We start from the raw sequence: 20,385 nt of genomic DNA on the forward strand, positions 1-20,385 counted from the left end.
ATGGGGATTCGTAAACAACAACAGGCGTCGGGACACAGTATTCGATATTCGATCGTTTCATCTCGTATAGTGTGTGTCATAAGTGGCGACAACAGACGTTGTGTCTGCGAAGCTTCACGACAAAAAGACTAGCATGTTTAATTTTTTTCCCGGTCCTTCACGACGAGAGTGTGCGTGCGAGTGAGCATGTGTGCGTTTGTGTGTGTGAGTGAGTGAGCGCGAGAGAGTGCGTGTGTGAGTGAGCATGTGTGCGTTTGTGTGTGTGAGTGAGTGAGCGCGAGAGAGTGCGTGTGTGAGTGAGCATGTGTGCGTGCGTGTGTGTGAGTGAGTGAGCGCGAGAGAGTGTGTGTGTGAGTGAGCATGTGTGAGTGAGTGAGCGCGAGAGTGTGTGTGCGTGCGAGTGAGCATGTGTGCGTTTGTGTGTGTGAGTGAGTGAGCGCGAGAGAGTGCGTGTGTGAGTGAGCATGTGTGCGTTTGTGTGTGTGAGTGAGTGACCGCGATAGTGTGTGTGATTGAGCATGTGTGCGTTTGTGTGTGAGTGAGTGACCGCGAGAGTGTGTGTCTGCACTAGTGAGCGAGCGAGAGTGTGTGTGCGTGAGTGAGTGCGAGAGAGAGTGTGTGAGTGAGTGAGCGCGAGAGAGTGTGTGTGTGTGCGAGTGAGCGTGTGTGTGTGTGTGAGTGAGTGAGAGAGTGTGTGTGTATGTATGTATGTGTGCGAGTGAATGTGTGTGTGTGTGAGACGGCACGCGATGGCTGGTTGGTAAGCAACGTGTAGTCTGACATGTTTCTTGTTCACGACACGGCAAGATTACGACAAAATCGTAACAGACAAAAAAACGTGTAATCTGAACCAGGCATTAGCACAACTTTGATGAACATTTTTGATCCACTTCAAATGTTGACTACTTGTTGACTTTCTGTAAATTGAAATAAAGCTGAGATCAAATAAAATATTAATATCAGAGGAAAAAAAATAAAAAAGAATTTGAAGGTAAAATTTGAAATGTTTAACTGAAATAAAATAATTTAAAGTACTAAAAAAATTAATGAAATAAAGCTAAATAGAAAAAAAAACCCAAATCTAATAAAAATGACAAACACATAACAAAATAAAAAAATGAACATGAAAAATATTTATAAGTACTATAAATGTACAGTATATAAATAATACTAAATACTATTACTCAAATAAATACTGAGTAATATTAATTCACAACATGTTCTTTAGAGTTACGATTGGTGTTAGTTACTTGTAATTATAAATAATTTAATATATGTTAAATGTCAGAACTAAAATGCTACACTACACTCTACAGTAGTTGAAAAAAAGGATAGTTGTTTATTTATGTGCCAATAACACAATTCCTCACCGACTTTCATGAGTACTTTTCAATTATTGAATATGTTTTGAAGCAGATTTATTTTGTGGAAATGTTCGTTTAGTTCTAGATTAGGGTTGTCAAATGTAATGGTACCAGTCGGTACTAAATATTTGTTTTATTGTACCAATATTTCTGCAAACATGATCGTGTTAGTTTCTATTTACAGTGTGTTTTTACAAGCATTGAGCATTGTAGCCTATCACAATCATATCTGTTTAGCATGTGAAGGCAATGGCCTATCAGAGGTGCTAGTTCATTGAACAATTAAGACAGCTTTTTTATCATAACGGGCGGTTTTGGCGAGAGTGCAGAATTCAGTGAACTTGCTCTTTAGAGATTGACAGCCTTAGTGACTGTAAATGGAGGCTCTGCTCTTGCTTTCTGTTTATTACCCATTCACAATCTGAATACAAGTTTTTAAATGCGCAGTTGAATTAGAAACTACGATGATTGACAGTGATAACCAACGGTTGAGACAAAACAACACACATTTTTAAAGTACTAAATTCAACAGTTTTTGCTCTGGTACCGAGATCTGCTAAATGTTCCTGGTTTTGGCAATGACTACTGAAATTTTGGTACCATGATGGTAACCCTATTCCAGGTGCTTCCAGGTTTTGACCGTTGTCTTGTGTTTTCCAGCGGGCTCTGCTCTACAGGACAGCGCTTTCGGCTACTTCATCACTGCCTGTGTCGTTATTCTCCTGGCCATTTTATCTTACTTCGCCCTGCCCAAAATGGTAAGATGTAAAGCCCTGACTCTTGAGATTCACATCTGTGTTCCATTTCCTCTAATCAATGCAGAGAATTATGATTCGATGTTTACATGCTGAAGACTAAAACTATTTGTTCTGCAGGAGTTTTTCCAGTATTACTCTGAGAGCAATGGCTCTCGGTCCAACGCAGACGAGGAAAACAAGATGGATTTGCTGAAACCAGGTAATGCCCAGCGTTCCATATTTATCAAAATGTCAGAGACATCTGATGCTCCATCATACACTCATGAACAAATATATGGGACTACTGGAATATATAAAACCACGCAGAACTTTACTGCCCAGTTTCACAGACAAGGTTAAAATCTAGTCTCAGACTAACATGCATTTTTGAGCTGTTTTAACTGAAAGCAACTTGCACTGACAGATCTTTAATTGGACTAAGGCCTAATCCTGGCTTAATCTAAGCCCTGTTTGAGAAACCGGACCTAATATAGCAAAGATTGTAAATATTAATCTGGTCGTAGAAATTATGTTCTATGAAGGTTACAAATCAACAATTAACTAAATTAATATTGAGACCAAATACAGATGTCTCTGGTCAAGATTGTGAGGTAATTTATCTGTACCTCAGAAAATCTGAACTTTTTTATTTTGTTTCAGTTTATTGCATTTTGTTTTATTTTATTTGATAGCATTTTTTGTTTTATTTGAGAGCATTTTGTTTAGTTTTATTTATAGCATAATATTTTATTTTACTTAACTTAAATCGCTATAAAATAAAATTAAACACTATAAAATAAAACAAAATGCAACAGTTTTGGTTTGACTGTGTCCCTAAATATTTAGACTTTGGGACACTAGTGGCCTTAAAACCCAATGCTTAAAAACTCGTCCCAGCAGGCCTAGGGTAGCTTAACAGTGTCCTAATGTGTTATTTCAAAACTTTTCTGCTACTAAATGACAAATACAGCTTTATGACGTTGTGTCTGACTCATATCATCCGTGATTCCCTGAAAAGAGAAGTTGATTGTGTATGTTTTGTTCTTGTCTTGCAGAAAGTGAAGCAGAGAAGAGGCCGGTCCTGAGTCTGACCGATGAAGAGGCCAGACCCGCTGTGTCAGTATTTGGCATCTTTAAACAGGTATTAACGTCAACCTTCTGCTCACATCTCTTATCTCCATAGTTGGAGCAGAAATGGCACATAAGCACTGGAGAAACCTCAGTTTATCATAACACTTGTCTCCTGACTTAGATCTGGGTGTTGGCTCTTTCCGTATGCTTTGTTTTCACCGTCACCATTGGTACCTTCCCAGCTGTCACTGTTGAGGTCAAGTCCACTATTGCTAACGGGAGTGCATGGGGTGAGTGTGTTTGCATGTGTGATGTTTCACTGTATTGATGTTCTCTACAGAGATGCCACAGCTGTCCTGTCTCTTTTCACAGAAAAGTATTTCATCCCTGTGTCCTGCTTCCTCCTGTTCAATATGATGGACTGGGCCGGTAGGAGCCTGACTGCGTTTTGTATGTGGGTACGTATGTGTGTCGGACGCAGACGAGGACTCTTCAAACTCGTGCTCTGCATGCTTTATAAGGGCTTACATCAAATGGAGCGTCTGCTTTTTGTATTTTACCTTCCCCTTCTGGGATTTTCAAGGTATTCCTATGAAGATGTGCTTTCTGAAAAGACTCGAGAGCCTAAATGTTCCAGCAATTATCATAGCAGGGAAAACAATAAAACATTTCTCTGGAAAATCCTACATCATGTCAAACGAATAGTTCAGCCAGAAATGAAAATATGTTGTTCCAAAACCATATGACTTACTTTCTTGGACTAAAAAAACAAGAAAGTACCATCAAATGATAATAAAAGTTGTCCAAAAGTGGTTTTGCTTTAGTAACAGTTTCATATTAAATCTAAAAGGGGAATATATTAGACTGTGAATCTATTAAAAACATGTCAAATGTGGCTCTACGGCTCTGGACGTGATATAAACGAAACGCTATTGGCTATTTAAAAAATAAATGTCTTCCTGTTTCAGTGGATATTACGTCAACACCTTGAATAATGCTGCACGTTTCAAAGCACTTCAGTGGGACTTTAAAGTCTCCCTGCAGTTTTACACAAAAATAAAAGCTCAATTGTTTAACTTCTGAAAATAAAGAAATTAAGGCAACCATTAATTTTAGTGTTGTAATTTTACTGTTGTTCTGTAAAATAAAATTCATGTTAATTATTAAATACTCAATTTTTATCATTTTACAGTACAATAGTATGTATTGCAATATATTTTTTAAATGTGATCAAATATATATATTATTTTTAATGATACCCGCGTGGTCCGGATTTGATCACATGCCCACTGGAAGCCCGTCTGGTGTGCAGTCAGCTGTCTGACGCTCATGTGCTGTCAATGTAACGCTTGTTTCTCCACCGATGCGCTTGAGGATACTTGACTCGATTAGTGCGTCTTATCTGAATGAGAGATTTGAATGAGAGATTTAAATAAGCTGAGCATCATGGGAGAAACTTGGCTGCCTTACATCAACTTGTACTCGGGTATATACGGAGATGGTGGAGGAATTGAAATGTCATGTCCAGGCAATCGCTTTAAATTGGCAGTATTTAGATTTAATATTATCATGGGTTTTGAGTATTTTAGGGGCGAAACCACGTTCACATGATCCCAGAATGTATTCAAAGTCTTTCTCATGCACTGATTGGCTATTTAAGCAAATGGATTGCAGTGGTTGACCAGCAAGGGTTTTATAATGACCGATGCCGTCCTGATTGACCTTGGTAGTTTATTAGATGATAATGACAGCTAACTGTGTATTATGATGTAATACAAAATTATGATTTAATACTGATGTGACATTATGATACTAAATTGATTGAAACATTTACACATTATTTTATTAATATTCATACATTTTTTATTTAATCGTTTCAGTGTTTAGTGTTATTTATAGTATTGATGTATTTATTAATATTTTGAATGAGCTTTTATTTTTATATTCATAATTTTTATCTTCAATTTAGTTTTAACTTGTTTCATTTTATGTTTTTATATTTCTATTTAGCTTATTTTATTTCAGTTAAAGTTTTAGTAATTATTTAGTACTTTTACCGTTTTAAGTTACCATGTTGCCAGTGTAATATTTATATTTTATTTTATTTCAGTGAACGAAAACCATTTTTAATAATTTTAGTTGACAATAAAAAATTGAAAAAATAAAACAATAATGCATTTTATCTATTTGCTAAATTATTGATAATTTTTTTAATTGACAACAAAGAGCTTTGAGTTAACAGTAGTAATATAATATAATAGGACAAATACCTCAATCTATCACTAATAGTGTCCACAGTGTGTATTGACATTAATTTCCGTCCAGATTTGGGTGATGTTGATGAATGTCTGACATGTGACCTCTCTCTGTTCAGCCCGGTAAAGACAGCATCTTGCTGCCCATCCTGGTCGTGGCTCGCGTGGTGTTCATCCCTCTCTTCCTCCTCTGCAACGTTCAGCCCAGATACACCCTGCCTGTGTTGTTCGCTCACGACTCCTGGTACATCGTTTTCATGATCCTCTTCTCCTTTAGCAACGGATACCTGGCCAGTCTCTGCATGTGCTTCGGGCCAAAGTAAGTACAAAACAACAACATGCGTGCCAAATATAGTGCATATTACACTTTATATTACTCTGCTAGGAAAATAATAGTCTTTACAAATTCAAGTTCATCGGTTTTCTCAGCTCATCATTATCTGGTGTTGTTTGTGTGATCCAAGCTTTAACGTCGCTCTTCTTCTGTTTGGATTATGCACTTTTTTGAGTTAAATACACTTAAAGGGGTGGTTGATTATGATTTCACTTTTCTAACTGTAGTTAGTGTGTAATGTTGCTGTTTGATCATAAACAACATCTGCAAAATTACAACGCTCAAAGTTCAAAGCAAAGGAAGATATTTGCTTTTAAAGAAAAGGACTACAACAAACGGCTGGTAGGAACTACATGACATTCCTCCGGGTTAGTGACATCACCAACCCTAAAATTTACATAAGCCCCGCCCCCTGAACACACAGTCCATGTTGAGATGAGGAAGAGTTGTTGTAGTCGAGCACATTTGTGAGTCAGCTCAAACTTTAGCATCCATCTTTTCACATGCAATAGAAAGTCTCTGTGTGCATCTCACAACAGTTCCTATACGAGCGATTTATAGATTATCATGACAGAATATGCTAATTGAAGATAGTTAACTCCACATCAGCGACATAAATTCATCAACTAACCATTCAGAGACGTCCTGTTGCTTCTACATGTTGTCACTTCTTCTTGAGTCTCTCCATCTTTGTCTGACTCCGTTTTAACATTAAAGGCAGAACAGCTTCTGTCAGTTTAGTGTGTGTGTGAGGTAATCGCAGCTGCTAACACACACACACACACACACACACACACACACACACACACACGCACGCACACACACAAGCTCTTGAAACCCCGCCCTCTGCAGCAGCTCATTTGCATTTAAAGGGCCAGGCACAAAACGGTGCGTTTTTGCAAACCCTCCAAAAATTACAACTTTGACATGCTATATAAAAATATCTGTGGGGTATTTTGTACTAAAACTTCACACACACACACTCTGGGGACATTGGAGATTTATTTTACATCTTGTGAAAATGGCATTTGACCACCCCTTTAAATAAACACGCTGCATTTAAGATCCTCCATGCCTCATCAGTCCATGACGGAAGTATCATTAGTTACATATTTTCAGTACACACTGAACATCGTCCAGATGATGTCTAGTCCAAGATCTTCATGTCCTCTAATGTTTTGTGTTTGTCCCTCAGGAAAGTCTCCCAGCATGAAGCGGAAACTGCAGGAGCCATCATGGCATTTTTCCTCTCTCTCGGCTTGGCAGTGGGAGCCGCGTTATCCTTCGGCTTCCGGGCCATAATCTAGTTCTCAGTATGCGGGAGAGGAACTTTAACCCTAGTTGTACACAGAGCCAGAGAGAAAGTTTTCATACTGCACATATGTCCATTTGCCCCTCTTGTGTCTCTTGAAGAACTCCTTATGACATCTGGAATAGACTGGATTCACACGAGGATTACATTATCATGGTTATCATCATCATCATCAAGCCAAAAACTCAGCATTTTTGTGTACTTGTATATTGTGCCAATCCAGTATTTAGCAATAACGTACAGTTCAGGTTAACACCTTTCTGTTTTAGTTTTTAAAATGTTTTTGTAGGTATTAACAGTTTTAATTGCACTGTTTTAGTTTTGTTTAGTGAGACTTGCAGCTATTAGGGCAGTATTTTACTGCAAAAAAAAAAAAAAATTCTTGCTTGGTATGTTTGCCTACTTTTCCATTAAAAATGGAAATCAAGATGAATTTATTTGAGAAGGGATATTGATTAAGCTTTAAAAGTCCCCCGTAGGCAATCATTTGATCCCTTAAAACTCATCTTTGTTCAAAAGAAAAATAATGGGATGCTTAAAACACTAAAAATATCATTTTTTTCCCCCATGAATGAAGTTTATTTTTTTGATACCATTGGCAGATATTTTTTCTAGTTTTAAGCATTTACTCAATTAATTTTGATAGATTTTTTTAGAAAACAAGACTTTTTGTAAATACATCTTGATTTAAGAATGTTTAGATATTTGTACTTGAAAACAAGACAAAAAATACTGTATGAAAATCACATTTTGCAGTGGTTCTAGATGAAGTACTGTATCGCACATTAAAGGGCCCCAATTGAAGTTTATAGTGGTATTTTGAATGTTAAAATAAGTTCAGATGTCTGGTGTTCATTTTGTCAGCTGCATGTATTTGCTTTGAATGTTTTCAAAGAGTGAAGGCCTAAAATTGTTACATTTGTCTTTATTTATACTATTGTTTTTTAACAGCTTTTTGTATTCTATGTTTTAATACAGCCTGTATCATGAAACACTCTAACATTGTTTATGCACAACTTGCTTTGGTGCCTTTTGAATGAGATGTTTTCCAAAAAAATTGGCAAATGGAAATGTTTGACGGGGTGGGTGGGTCTGTGACTGGACGGGGTAAATAAACACATTTCTGTTTGTAAATTTGGATGATGTCTGTTCAGTAGGCCTAAGTGAGCTGCACCACCTCATCAGTCACTCATCGGCCGCATAATGGAGGGTTTCAGGAGAAAAACAGGTTGTAATTACAGGAAGTTTTCTTCCTTAGTGGCATCATTCCTGTGGCAAACCAAGAAGCCTTTTCATGCTCAACGCAACAAACAAGACTTTAAATCTTAAGTCATTCTGCTTCTCAAGTAGGCCTAAATGTATTTTGATTTAAGAATGTTTAGATTTGTTCTGGAAAAAATACATTTGTTCTGTTTTTCTAGTGAGCTAATATTGATTCGTTTTTATTAACTGAATATGTAGTTTTTGCTTATTTAAGGGGATATCTCTTATTTATTCTGTTTTATGCGATACGAGCTAATGCTTTCATGACAATTTTATATACTAAGGTTATTTGAATATCGCATTAGACAAAATGTTGTGCTAACAAATGCTGCAGGATGGTTTGTCTAGAGATTTGCTGATATTTTGTTTTAGTAATAGGCAAGGCAAGTTTATTTATATAGCACATTTCATACACAATGGTAATTCAAAGTGCTTTACATAGAAGAAATTAAAAGAATAATTAAAACAGTTTAGAGTAATTATTTTTAATAAAATACAGTACAAACAGTCGGATGAACAGTGGCACAGTGCTCATTCATTAAATGCAAAGCTAAACAGATGTGTTTTGAGTGGATTTGAATGTGACTACAGTAGGAGTACACCTGATCTCTTCTGGAAGCTGGTATACGCGGTAGCCTACTTAATACGGTACTTAAAGTAATTTCTCCTCAAGATCACAGGTGAAGTTCATCACATTAACTATCAACATGTTCCACTATAATACTTTCGTCTTCATTTTCAACACTTTATCTATTGTTTTGTAATTTACAACCAAACAAACGTACTGGATTTGCTTGAAAAGTACCGGTGCTGAATGTAGTTGCTGTATAAACGCCTGGTCGCTAGATGGCGCTGTTTTGAATTCGAATCCCCATAAGCTTGAACACGAGGCCTGTTCCTGTGACGTTCCTGCGCTGCTATGGTGACCCGAGAAGCGTCCGAGGTTTTGAAGAGCAGTTTCAGGCGCCAATAAGTATTACAAAAATCAAAAAGGTAGACTAAAAATATATTAAAACACGTTTTATTTTTGTCTGTCAACCGGGGGATTAGTATGACGGATTAGTAAACCAGCTGTATTCTCGATAAAATGCACTCATTATATTAAAGACAGGTGTTAATGGAGCATATTAGATCAATATCACCGATCCTGCATTTGGATTTGAATAATTGTAACTCTCCCGAAGCTAAAGACAGCAGATATGTTCTGACAAGTCCACGTTCACTTGAATCCTGTGCAAGACTGGGAGTGAAACCTGTTGATCTGCTGTTCAGATCCCTCACAGATGTTATTGATGAAAACCTGGAGTCCTCTTTGGAGGAAGTGACTGTATTATATGAGGAGTACGAGAAAGGAAGAAGAGAACGACTGCGCTTGTGTCGAGAGGAGAGAGAGCGGATCATACAAGAGGGCTGGAGTAGAAAGTCATCTGTGAAACCCTTCACAGCCCTGGAAACCGTCCTAGAACAAAACGACTCCAAAGCTAAAAGTCCCAGTGATCCACGGTCCACAGATGACCGTGTTCACTCAAAGTCTGCGATCAGCATCTCGGACAGGTTCACGACCACATGCGCTCACAAGTTCCCCTACAGTTTCAGTCTGGCCGACCTCAGACGTTCTCCTGCGACTGAGCGCCGACTAAAAAGCCTCTCGCAGGAGATCAGTCGCAAACTATGCATCACAATCCCGGAAAAAGATCATAAGATTGCCGGATTGATGCTGGCCAAGCATGAAGAGGAGCAGTTTCGTTTACGGCAGAGCGAGTTCGAGGAGCAACATCGTGAGGAGGAGAGGAGGCGCGAGGAGGCGCGGAGAGCTCGCTTGGAGCAAAAGAAGCGAAAAGAGCTTCTCCGACATATCCGTCGCTGGCAGGAGGACTTGGAGGAGCGAAGGAGGCATCGAGAGGAAGAGGAGGCCGTTCTTACGGAGCAACGCAAACGAGAGACGCTTCAACAGGAGGAGCGCTGGAGGAGACTCGCAGAGGAGCAACTAACTCAACGCAGGTTCAAGTATAACGCGGCAAACAGGGAAGCGAAAGAACGCAAGCGCTACCAGGAGCGGCTCCGGCAGGAGAAGGAGCGCAATGAGGAGGCGCAGCGGGAGAAGGAGCTGCAGGTGGCGAGGGATAAAGAACAGCATGCGGTGAGGAGCAAGCGAACGCAGGAGAATAGAGAACGGAGGAGAATCAAGCAAGAGAACGAGAGGGAGCTTCTCAAGCACCTCCTCCTAAAAAAGGAGGCCGAGGAGCAGGAGCACGCGGAGAAGGAGCTGAAGAGAAACGGACTGGAGCGGAAGCTGCAGCGCTCCTGGGAGAACCGCGAAGTGCTCGTGGAAGCGCGCGTGGAGGAGATGCGACTGCGCGCGAGGAAGGAGGAGGAGCAGATGCGGATGGTGCAGGAGCGGGTGGAGAGGGAGAACAGGGATTGGGTGGAGCAGAAGCAAACGCTGGTGAAGCGGTGCCAGGTGAGGATGGAGAGCGCCGTGCGTCAGGCGCAGGCGGAGCGGAGTCGCAGAGCTCAACGCGTCAGACAAGAAAACCAGGAGAAGGAAATGAATCATCGCAGACTACAAGACCGAGTCCTGGAGGAGGAGAGAGCACAGTGGGAGCAGAGATGCGAGGCCGTGACGCTGAAGGACGAGCGCAGGGAGAAGCTGCAGAAAGAGAGAGCCGAGGTCATGGAGAGGAGCCGGAAAGTGGCGCACGCCTCCTGCTACATGCGGGACAGGGTGAGGGAGCAGACGACGCGCCGCACCTTTGACCTGATGGCTCGAGAAGCCGAGCTGAACGCTCACATGGGGCGCCTGAAACCATGAAGAGTGTGCTACTAAAATAGTCCTACTGAATTACATTAGTATTAATGCAGCCAAACAATAGACACAAATCAAGTTTATAGGCACATTTGAAATGTAAATCCAGCTGCCAGCTGAAGTGTTAGACTAGTTTTATGTATGTTTTTTTCATACAAATGAGGTGTTAAATGTACTTATCAAGTCAAAAGATGATTAATAAGCTTTTAGACTTCACCAAAGACAGGCCATGTATTTATTATATAGATTATTTATTTATTGACTTTTATTTGAACAAATACTGTGATTCCTGAATGCTTTATTAACCAATAAAGTTTTGGAATATTTCACAATATTTCACAATTTTTTTTATGTAGACGTGTTGCAAATTTTGAGACCAACTTGGTTAGAAATAGTGCTGTCAAATCAATTAATCGCATCTGATCTAACATAAAAGTTTGTTTATATCATATTTGTGTATATATGAAGACTTCATATGAAATTTCCTTCTAGAATGATAATTTTTATCAAGCTTGTGTTTATGCTCAGTTATTTCACTCAGTTATTTCACTATTAATTGTCATTAAAGTGAAATTACTGAACTTAAATATACACGCTAGATAAAAATGCTAATTTTAGAAGAAAATTTTAGATGGCTTTTGCATCTTAAGTCTTCATATATATATATATATATATATATAGTATATATATATATAGTATATATATATCCTCACATGCACACATATATACATAAATGGTAAACCATATATATATAAACAAACTTCAATGTTAGATGTGATTAATCGATTTGACAGCACTAGTTAGAAGCCAGTACTATTGTTAATTAGAAATTCAGTCAGGGCATTAGTGTTAAGTAACTAAAAAGATCATCACTAAAATTGCAGGTTAAAGATAAATATAGTCTGACAATGGTCTATTGCACATGTATTGGTGTATCAATAGCCATTTATCAGCAAGAGACCTTATAAACAAGTTCATCTTCGTTGATCCTGGAACAACATTCCAATCAACCAATCAGATTTGAGGGACAACTTTACAGTTTTTGTCAAGTTTAGGCTTACAACCAGGGTTAGGTTAGGGCTATATGGGAAGGGTTAAGTTTAGGGCTAGGGACTGGGTTAGGACTATTTTTGGACAGGAATGTTGATCCACACAAATGATTAGCAATACACACAAAAAGTAGCTTTAAATGGCTTTTAATAGATTGTCACGTACCAGAGAGACTGTTATGCCATCTCAAGATTGCACTACATTGTAATTCTAAACATAAATATTGGTTTATACTAATATAAGGCATTCTTGGTTTAATAAAAAACTTAAAAACAATATTTTAAAACTCTTTGGAAAAAGAGCACTGTATTGCACTTAATTATTGCAACTTTACGGCAGTGAGAAAAATTGACCAGCTGTAAGACAAAATAAAATTAGATTCTAGATATAAGAACGTAAATATCAATCATTTTTATTTAATATAACAGTGTGGAGGCGACAAATGACCCAGAGTCAGACCCTAACTGAACATAAATACCAGAATCCCACAGGCTTGTGTTTTGTTTCTCGGCAAAAAACAAATTAAGAGTTAAAACTGACCATGTGGCAAGTTTCACAACACTAATCATGACAAAACAAAACTCAAAAGAGCATTCTCAAATCTTTATAAAAATATAAACATTTCAAAATGAATCATCACACGTCACATATCTGGCTGTTGGATTGTTTTTACAGATTAATCATCTGGCAGTCCGAGGGCCAACAGCACGGGAAGTCCCATCCCGAGGACGAGAGTGAGGCTCTCTGAGATGCCCAGACCGCCGTGCTGCTGGTACGATCCAGTTTCTGCATGATGGTAGAGGTGAGTGGAGCTGTGCTGCCCTCTGCTGTTGACTTCAGGCAGAACATGAACTGCGGCCACATACAAGAAAGTCCCAGCTGAGAACAGCATTCCAATGCCTGTCGCGCTCAGGCGGCTCTGGGACGAGCCATTAGACTGCAAAAGATCAAAAAGTATTTATTACTTATTTTAGATCAGAATAAATAACAACAGAACAATTAAATGGAAAATATGTAACATTAGTTGCACTACTGTAATGACATTCTCTCGCCATGACACACTCGCAAGCCAAATATTCTTATCTAGTAACTTATTAGAAACAAACATAAAAAATTCAGCTTGATAAACAGGGTCTAAAACATTTTGAGTTTGTCCACTTTCGACCGCTTCCAGAGGTAGTCAAACTCAAAACTCTTCTTTTGTGGCTGTTCAAACACCGCGTGAGCGTTTACACTATGAAAGCAATCCGGTCGAATGTGTTTGAACAGCCACAAAATATGCTTTCTCTCCGCCAACTGACCTAATGCGTAAACATTATGGGAAGCGCACTAGCCAGAGGGGAGGCTGGAGACCCAAGTTTGGTTTGAAGACGAAAAACGTACCAAACACAATGTTTTCTCACCATTCCTGATTTCTTAGGCCCCATCCACACTACTGCGTTTCGTTTAGAAACGGAGACCTTTTGCTACGTTTGCACCTCCCGTCCAGACTACAACGGCAAAAACGAAGACCTAAAACGGAGAAGTTTAGAAACGCTGCCGACCCCGTTTTGCGTTTTGAATCTCCGGAGGGCGTTTTAGTGAAGACGGTCAAAACGGAGGACTTCACAAACGATGCTCGTGCAGAGGCACACGCTCGGCTCTATGATTGGGTGTCATCAATCATGGCGTATCCTTCCCTGATTCGTCAGCCACCCATCACATGACCCGGGAAGAAAACATACAAAAACAGCCTGGACTACGTAACGTTAGTGACTGCAACATGGATAACGAATTACAAGCGTTACTGATGTTGATGTCTTTGCTAGCAGCTGTTGTGCAAGTAAATTCTGCATTTTACAACGCTACAACTGCCTACATGCGCCTGTTTACACCGGCACGCGCATGCCCAGTGTTGGTGAGTGGTCACGTGATCCGCGTTTTCAGTCGTTTTAATGTGGACGGAGATCAATTCTAATACGCAGCTAAAACGCTGGTGTGGACGGAGATCGTATTCCTTTTAATTCTCCGTTTCTAAACTAAAACGCAGTAGTGTGGATGAGGCCTCACACACACACACACACACACACACACACACACTGTTCGGTTGGTCTTGCGGCTGTCAGAGCAGAAACTAAAGCTGATGCTCTCCGTGTGTCGTCTCCGGTCGCGTTCATATGTAAATTGCGCAAGCTTATTTTGTCCATTAGTTCAAAAGATCTGAAAAAAAAAACAGTACATTGACCCTCCCCTTGAAGAAATCAGGACAGAAGTGGTTAAAGTGGACAAAAGAGACGGATTAAAACACCAGGTGTAAACGGGAAAGAGTCTCCCTCGTCTACTTGTGATCCGATCGACCAAAACACATCTTAATAATACCAGGTGGAAACCGGGCCTAAGTTTCAAAGAATGAATAAAGAGAACAGGGTCTCTCACCGCACTCAGGATGAAGTAAGTGCTGATGGCCATCAGTGGCGCAGCCGCAGAAAATGCCAGTAAATGTGTCTGAATAGTCTTCCTCTCCAGACCCGCGTGCATGAGGAAAGACACAAGACCAAACGCGGCTGGAGCCTAAAGAGAGAGAGAATTTTTGTTGAATAAAGCAAGACAATTGACCCTTCGCAGGGAGCTTGATTGACAGGTGATCTGACCAATCATAATTTGCCATCCGCCATTTTGTCCGACAAAGCAGTCAGGAGAGTTAGTAGATTAACATGGGAGGATTTGAACTTGATAAACGTGTACTGATGCCTTTCCGCGGTTAAAACAACATTGCTTCATGTTTATTTGATGCTATAAATGAACTAGAAGGAAGAGATGATCGGTTCACGAGCAGCTTTAACTGATGCTCTACAGCGATCTATCAGACTCATTAAAGAGCCACAAAACGCTATTTATTGTTTAAATTTCTTTTTTTTTTAAATGACCAATTTTGAAAGGTGAGACTTTGTTTAATATCAAAAGTAACCTGGTCTGTCCTGTCTGTCAGCGTCCTCTCTGCTCCGCGATGTTTTTCACTGCGTGAGAACATGGTGTGTGTGTGAGAGCGGCGTAGCTTGTCGGACATAGCAACAGTAACTAAAGGGGGCGGGTCTTTGCGAACTAATTTGTGTTCTGAAAATGAACTAAAATCTTGCGGGGTTGGAACAACATGAAGGTGAGTAATTACTGACAGAATTTACATTTTTGGGTGAACTATCCTTTTAAGGGTGCTTTCACACGGTTTGCTCCGAGCGCTATTGTTCCCGGCGCCCCCCGCAGCGTTGGCCTGGTTTCACACTCAACTTGATTCTATCGAATCCTGGTGCTTTGCGTGTATCTTGCGTCATCGCAAACGTGCACGCCGCATGATAGAAAACAGAATGCGGGTCAATATACTGTGTTTTTTATTAATTCAGTGCTATATTAGTCTCATAGAGGAGTGTCATGGGATAGTAGTGCTAGTTTGCAAACAAGAGTCTGCCCAAAGATCTGTTCTACTTTGATGTGTAATGTTGAGGTGTAATGTTTCTGCAGTCTTACATTTTTAGCAAATAAATAATTAGTCTAAAAACAATTTTTGTGATGGTTTGTATTTTTTGTGCACTTTATGGAACATCAATGCCTCTTTTTACATGATGCACTCCATTACTTGTGTTTGTTTTCAGGGATGATAACTAGGGCTGGGTATCGTTCAAAATCTTTCGATCCGGTGCCAATTTCGATACCTCAGTTTCGATACCGGTTCCTAACGATACTTTTTCCGATACCAATTTTATGAAATCCATTTTAACAAGATTACATAACACATTACCTCAGAAAAACTTTGGTTTTATTTTTTTCAGTTTGACTCATGCTCCTTAGCCAGTGCACAAAGGAACAAAAAAGCACAAAGGAACAAAAAATGTTTTATAAAGAGCTCATGCTCACCAAAGCTGAATTTTTTCAATAAAAAAATACAGTAAAACTAAAGTAATATTGTGAAATAGTAGTACAATTTAAAATCTTATTTGAATATATTTCAAAATGTAATTTATTCCTGTGATGTCAAAGCTGAATTTTCAAAATCATTACTTCAGTGTCACATGACCCTTCAGAAATATGAAAACAGTTTGCTGCTTAATATTTTGGAAACTATTATAAATGTTTTCATGATTTTCTGATGAATAAAAAATTCAAAAGAAAAGCATTTATTTAAAAACGAAATATTTTGTAACATTACACATGTTTGAATGTCACCTTTGATAACTTTAATGCATCCTTACTGAAAAAAAATTCTGACTAACCAAGTAAACCAACACATTTTTGAACGGCAGTGTACATTCAGTAGGTTATTATTTATTGCAATATAAACACTGTCAGATCAACAAGGTATCTCTTCATTTACCAGTCGAAGACGGAGCAACTTTCTGCTCTTATGTTTACTCCGTGCACTGTCAAGGTCTTCATCGTATTTATCGTGGTACCGGTCTTTGCAGCAATAGCCTACTGCATCGGGCGCGCTGTTGGCATCGAGCCTGGAGAAATGTACCCACACTTTTGATCGACTTTTCCACATCTTTAAGGTATTATGTGTGTGTCCTCGCGTCTCATATGAATATGTACGCGGAGAGTTTGTGTGTGTGTGCTCGCGTCTCATATGAATATGTGCGCGGAGAGTTTGTGCTACAAAACTTTCGACCTCTGTAGCACCATGTGCAAAAAAAGTTAACGTACAGCCCTGGCTTTGACTATCATTGAATTGAAGGGATATATTTGATCAGTTCATGCTGGGAATCGAACCCATGATCTTGGTGTTACTAGGGTCACTTGACTCAGCAGTGTTTTTACAGATAGACTATCAGAAAGACAGATGCCAGTGAAGTCTCACCTTGTGCAAAATGACAGCAAAAAACACGACAACCTGCACGGACACCTGCGATGAGGAGGCAGCTGCACCCAGAGCCACACCATCAGCTGAAGAGAGAGAAACAATGTCAATGTCATGCAAACAAGTTCCTCACAAGCTGTGGGCATCTCTTCACACCTGACAAAACAATGCAACCAAACAAACTGAGGCATCATTATTCACTTTGTGTGAAAAAAGAAATGCAACACTAGCCATGAAAACCAAACCAGAGACAATGAGTTCCCAGATTGAGTCTCTTTTTTGTTATTATAGGACAGATGCGATGATAAACACACAATGGAAGATTATTAAGCAGAATTGAAAACCCATTGTTCACTGACTTGAATAATCATCCTCAGGACAAGCACTACTGGCAGGATTCACTGTAATGTAATCGGTTTGATCTCACACAATAGTGGCATCGAGGGCCTTGTTACCTGCGGCGTGAATAAGCAGACCCAGGGTGGCAGTAACACTGTTGCCACTGTGCATGCGCACTCGGGCTTCTGGGAAACAAGACAAACAGAAACGTTCTCAAGAGAGCATTTGACAGCATTTCACACCGGGTTTTCTTTCCACAGACTTGCTTGTGTGTGTGCGCGGACAAGTGGAATAAATTAAATTCATGATGCATGCTTGCAGTTGTGCTTTATATTTTCAATAATATACTAAGAATTCAATTTGACACATTACACTGAACTACTGAGAATTGAAGACTTGTGTGAATACAAGACAATGCAAACGATCTTAAAGGGATAATTCACCCAACATTTTTTATTCTGTAATTAATTACACTCATGTTGTTCCAAACCAGTAACTTTTTTCATCTTCAGAACACGAAGATCTTTTTGAGGAAATCTGAGAGCTTTCTATTATTTTTACGATCTCTTTGAAGCGTGTCAAAGTGGAAGTTGCGTAGCTGTCAATGGAGGAACAGAAATCTCTTAGATTTCATCAAAAACATCTTCATTTGAGTTCCGACGACATGAGGGGGAGTAATTAATGACAGAATAAAATTTTTGGGTCAGCTCTAAAAAAATATATATTTATGCAAAGTGCAATTTCTTATAAATCGGTTTTAATTTTGAGGTGAAATATGACTTATATATTTCTCAACATTTTTCAAGAGTCACCCCAGAAGTTAGGATATATATATATATATATATATATTTTTTTTTACAAAGAAGTTGGAATAAAAATGCAAAATAATGTTTTATATCTAACATGATAACTCACTGAATTAAACAATACATCATTCTACAGTTTGAAATCTTTTGTTGTATACCGTTTAAAAAAATGATTAAAAAAACAACATAAGGGAACCTACACTATAAACTACTATTCCGAACACAGATTATGTTTGGAAGAAGTGACTGTATAATTACAGAACTGTGTTTATGATGATAAGTTTTATGATTGAGGTACCGTTCATGGAGCAGTAGTTGGCAATCTGATCCACCACAAACATGAGCATAAAGCCCAAGACGAGAGAGACTCCAATGAAGAAATGAGGACGCAGACCTTTTTTTTCGACTAGATGAAGTGTTGAATTTGATCCAGATATATTTTGATTCCATTCCATAGTGGAGCAATACCAGTCTATATGTGGAGGAGGAGAAAACATGTATTCACAAACATAATTGATCAAGGCCTGCTGAGTATGGGGTTACCATTTAAATGACTTTGCATAAAAGTAAACAAAGACAGAGAGTGTGCATGACTCTGCATATCCATTCCCTGATAGAGAAGTGAATTAATAAAACAGAGATAGATGGCCAGTCTTACCTTTCCATGACTCCTGCACTAACTCCACCCCCTCTGGGATGATGATTGACAGGGCAGTGCCACATAGAAGCCCCGCCCCCAACACAGTAATCAACTGCAGCTTGTGCTGTAAAGGTGGAAAACGTCTTAAAATTAATTTAAACTTGCATTTCAATGTCAAAATACAAATAGACAGTTACTGCATCAGCTGTTAATAGGCATGGACTGACTTTTATAATATGACACTGACAAAAAAAACTACCAGAGTATTGCAATGTTTTTTTAGACATGCATCATGGTAATATTTGAAATACCTTATGAACGTGGTAATCTTACCATATATATGTATACCACAGTACGGTTTTTGTACGATGACATTCAACTCAAAATATATAAAGTTGAACTCTGTTAGCTACAGCACAGACATTTTTTAGATCCAAATATCACGTGCAGAAAAAACAGTTACGTGACTGAACGCAAATACACAGGTTAAAGTACAAGGTATAGTAAAAACCTTAACGATACGGCTTAACTTAATTTATAATGCATGCAACAATGTACATATAGTTGATTTAAAACTTAGTTTTTATCTGAATTTGATATAGCCTATTGCTTTATCGTTTGTAACGTTATGTATCCCGTCATGCTCTGCTTTACAGTATGTGCATAAACAACACTTGTTGAATGTGAATTATATTACCTCTGATAAATTGATCAATAGTGGAATCATCCCGAGCACGAAACATCCCACGAACATTGCCAGAGATATGAGAATAACACCCCAAGCTCCGTCCATGACTGCTTCTGTTATTCAGCCCTTCCGATCAAACCGCTTAGCGCACATTAAAGCTGCATCACGTGTACGTTAAGCACCCTAAAATACAAAAGGAAGACACAATATCCTCTTTGAACACTCAGAGAAAGCAGAGGCTCTGGTGAAAGGCATAGTGGAGTTCTCCACGTCTCAACACCCTCCATAACCTTCCACAACCCTAAACTACACCCCTAGAGTCTAAGAAACTGAATTACATGAAACTAATGCTCAGAAGAGAGTTCGATTCATTTAAGAGAATCGGTTCTTTTTGGTGAACTGATTCGGCATCATCCAGAAGTGTCATCAGAAAAACCCTCAATCGGGATTTATTTTTCATTACGTTTTATGTGTGTATTAAAATAGCTGTTTATCGATATGTTATTATCACTATTAGGTTATGAAGATGCACGTCTAAATTACCTCAACACATTAAAATATATTTTGATTGACTACATTTTGTGTATACCACAATACGTTTGTGGAGCATTATTTGCTTACATTAGAGAGAAAGTCACTTAAGTAACTTACACTGTGAATATTCATATTTAAATTAGACATGGGCACGCGCAAAAGCCGTTGAACTAACGTTAATTGGACAGCGCGCGCACCGCCTGCCTTTGAGCGCGTCTGAGGTAAGAGGTTTTTCCCTCATCATGATGAATTACTTCAACAACTTTTAAAATACATGAAAATATTTTGTGAGAGTATCGTCATAAGAAGATTCAGGTTATATAGGTAATGCGAATTTTAATAATAACACGACTATATG

General features: G+C 38.9%; 3 protein-coding genes across 9 annotated transcripts in view; 2 read left to right on the forward strand and 1 right to left on the reverse strand.

Moving 5' to 3' along the window:
* slc29a1a (solute carrier family 29 member 1a) overlaps positions 1 to 7,726 on the forward strand; it is a 34,643-nt gene extending 26,917 nt beyond the window's left edge. For all 7 annotated transcript variants that reach the window (XM_079635960.1, XM_079635962.1, XM_079635963.1 and 4 more), the window contains 7 exons: positions 2,025 to 2,122; positions 2,240 to 2,321; positions 3,157 to 3,242; positions 3,354 to 3,462; positions 3,545 to 3,630; positions 5,547 to 5,746; positions 6,957 to 7,726. In XM_079635960.1, coding sequence (XP_079492086.1) covers positions 2,025 to 2,122; positions 2,240 to 2,321; positions 3,157 to 3,242; positions 3,354 to 3,462; positions 3,545 to 3,630; positions 5,547 to 5,746; positions 6,957 to 7,068 — 773 coding nt within the window. In that variant the 3' untranslated portion in view covers positions 7,069 to 7,726. The remainder of the gene's footprint in view (positions 1 to 2,024; positions 2,123 to 2,239; positions 2,322 to 3,156; positions 3,243 to 3,353; positions 3,463 to 3,544; positions 3,631 to 5,546; positions 5,747 to 6,956) is intronic.
* A 1,609-nt stretch (positions 7,727 to 9,335) lies between these two features.
* Positions 9,336 to 13,060, forward strand: LOC307010088 (uncharacterized protein). Its single transcript, XM_079634471.1, has 2 exons — positions 9,336 to 11,061; positions 12,868 to 13,060. Exons 1-2 carry the CDS (start codon positions 9,454 to 9,456, stop codon positions 12,928 to 12,930), a joined length of 1,671 nt encoding a protein of 556 aa, XP_079490597.1. The 5' UTR covers positions 9,336 to 9,453; the 3' UTR covers positions 12,931 to 13,060.
* A 342-nt stretch (positions 13,061 to 13,402) lies between these two features.
* Positions 13,403 to 19,598, reverse strand: LOC307010569 (zinc transporter ZIP9; the record flags this gene model as incomplete). Its single annotated transcript, XM_079635356.1, has 7 exons — positions 13,403 to 13,426; positions 14,608 to 14,742; positions 17,021 to 17,106; positions 17,476 to 17,544; positions 18,464 to 18,637; positions 18,824 to 18,929; positions 19,503 to 19,598. The coding sequence occupies 7 exons, from the start codon at positions 19,596 to 19,598 to the stop codon at positions 13,403 to 13,405; spliced, it is 690 nt and encodes a 229-aa protein (XP_079491482.1).
* Positions 19,599 to 20,385: the final 787 nt, after the last annotated feature.

Source organism: Phoxinus phoxinus (genome assembly GCF_949152265.1).
Source record: "Phoxinus phoxinus genome assembly, chromosome: 14".
NCBI classification, from domain to species: Eukaryota; Metazoa; Chordata; class Actinopteri; order Cypriniformes; family Leuciscidae; genus Phoxinus; species Phoxinus phoxinus.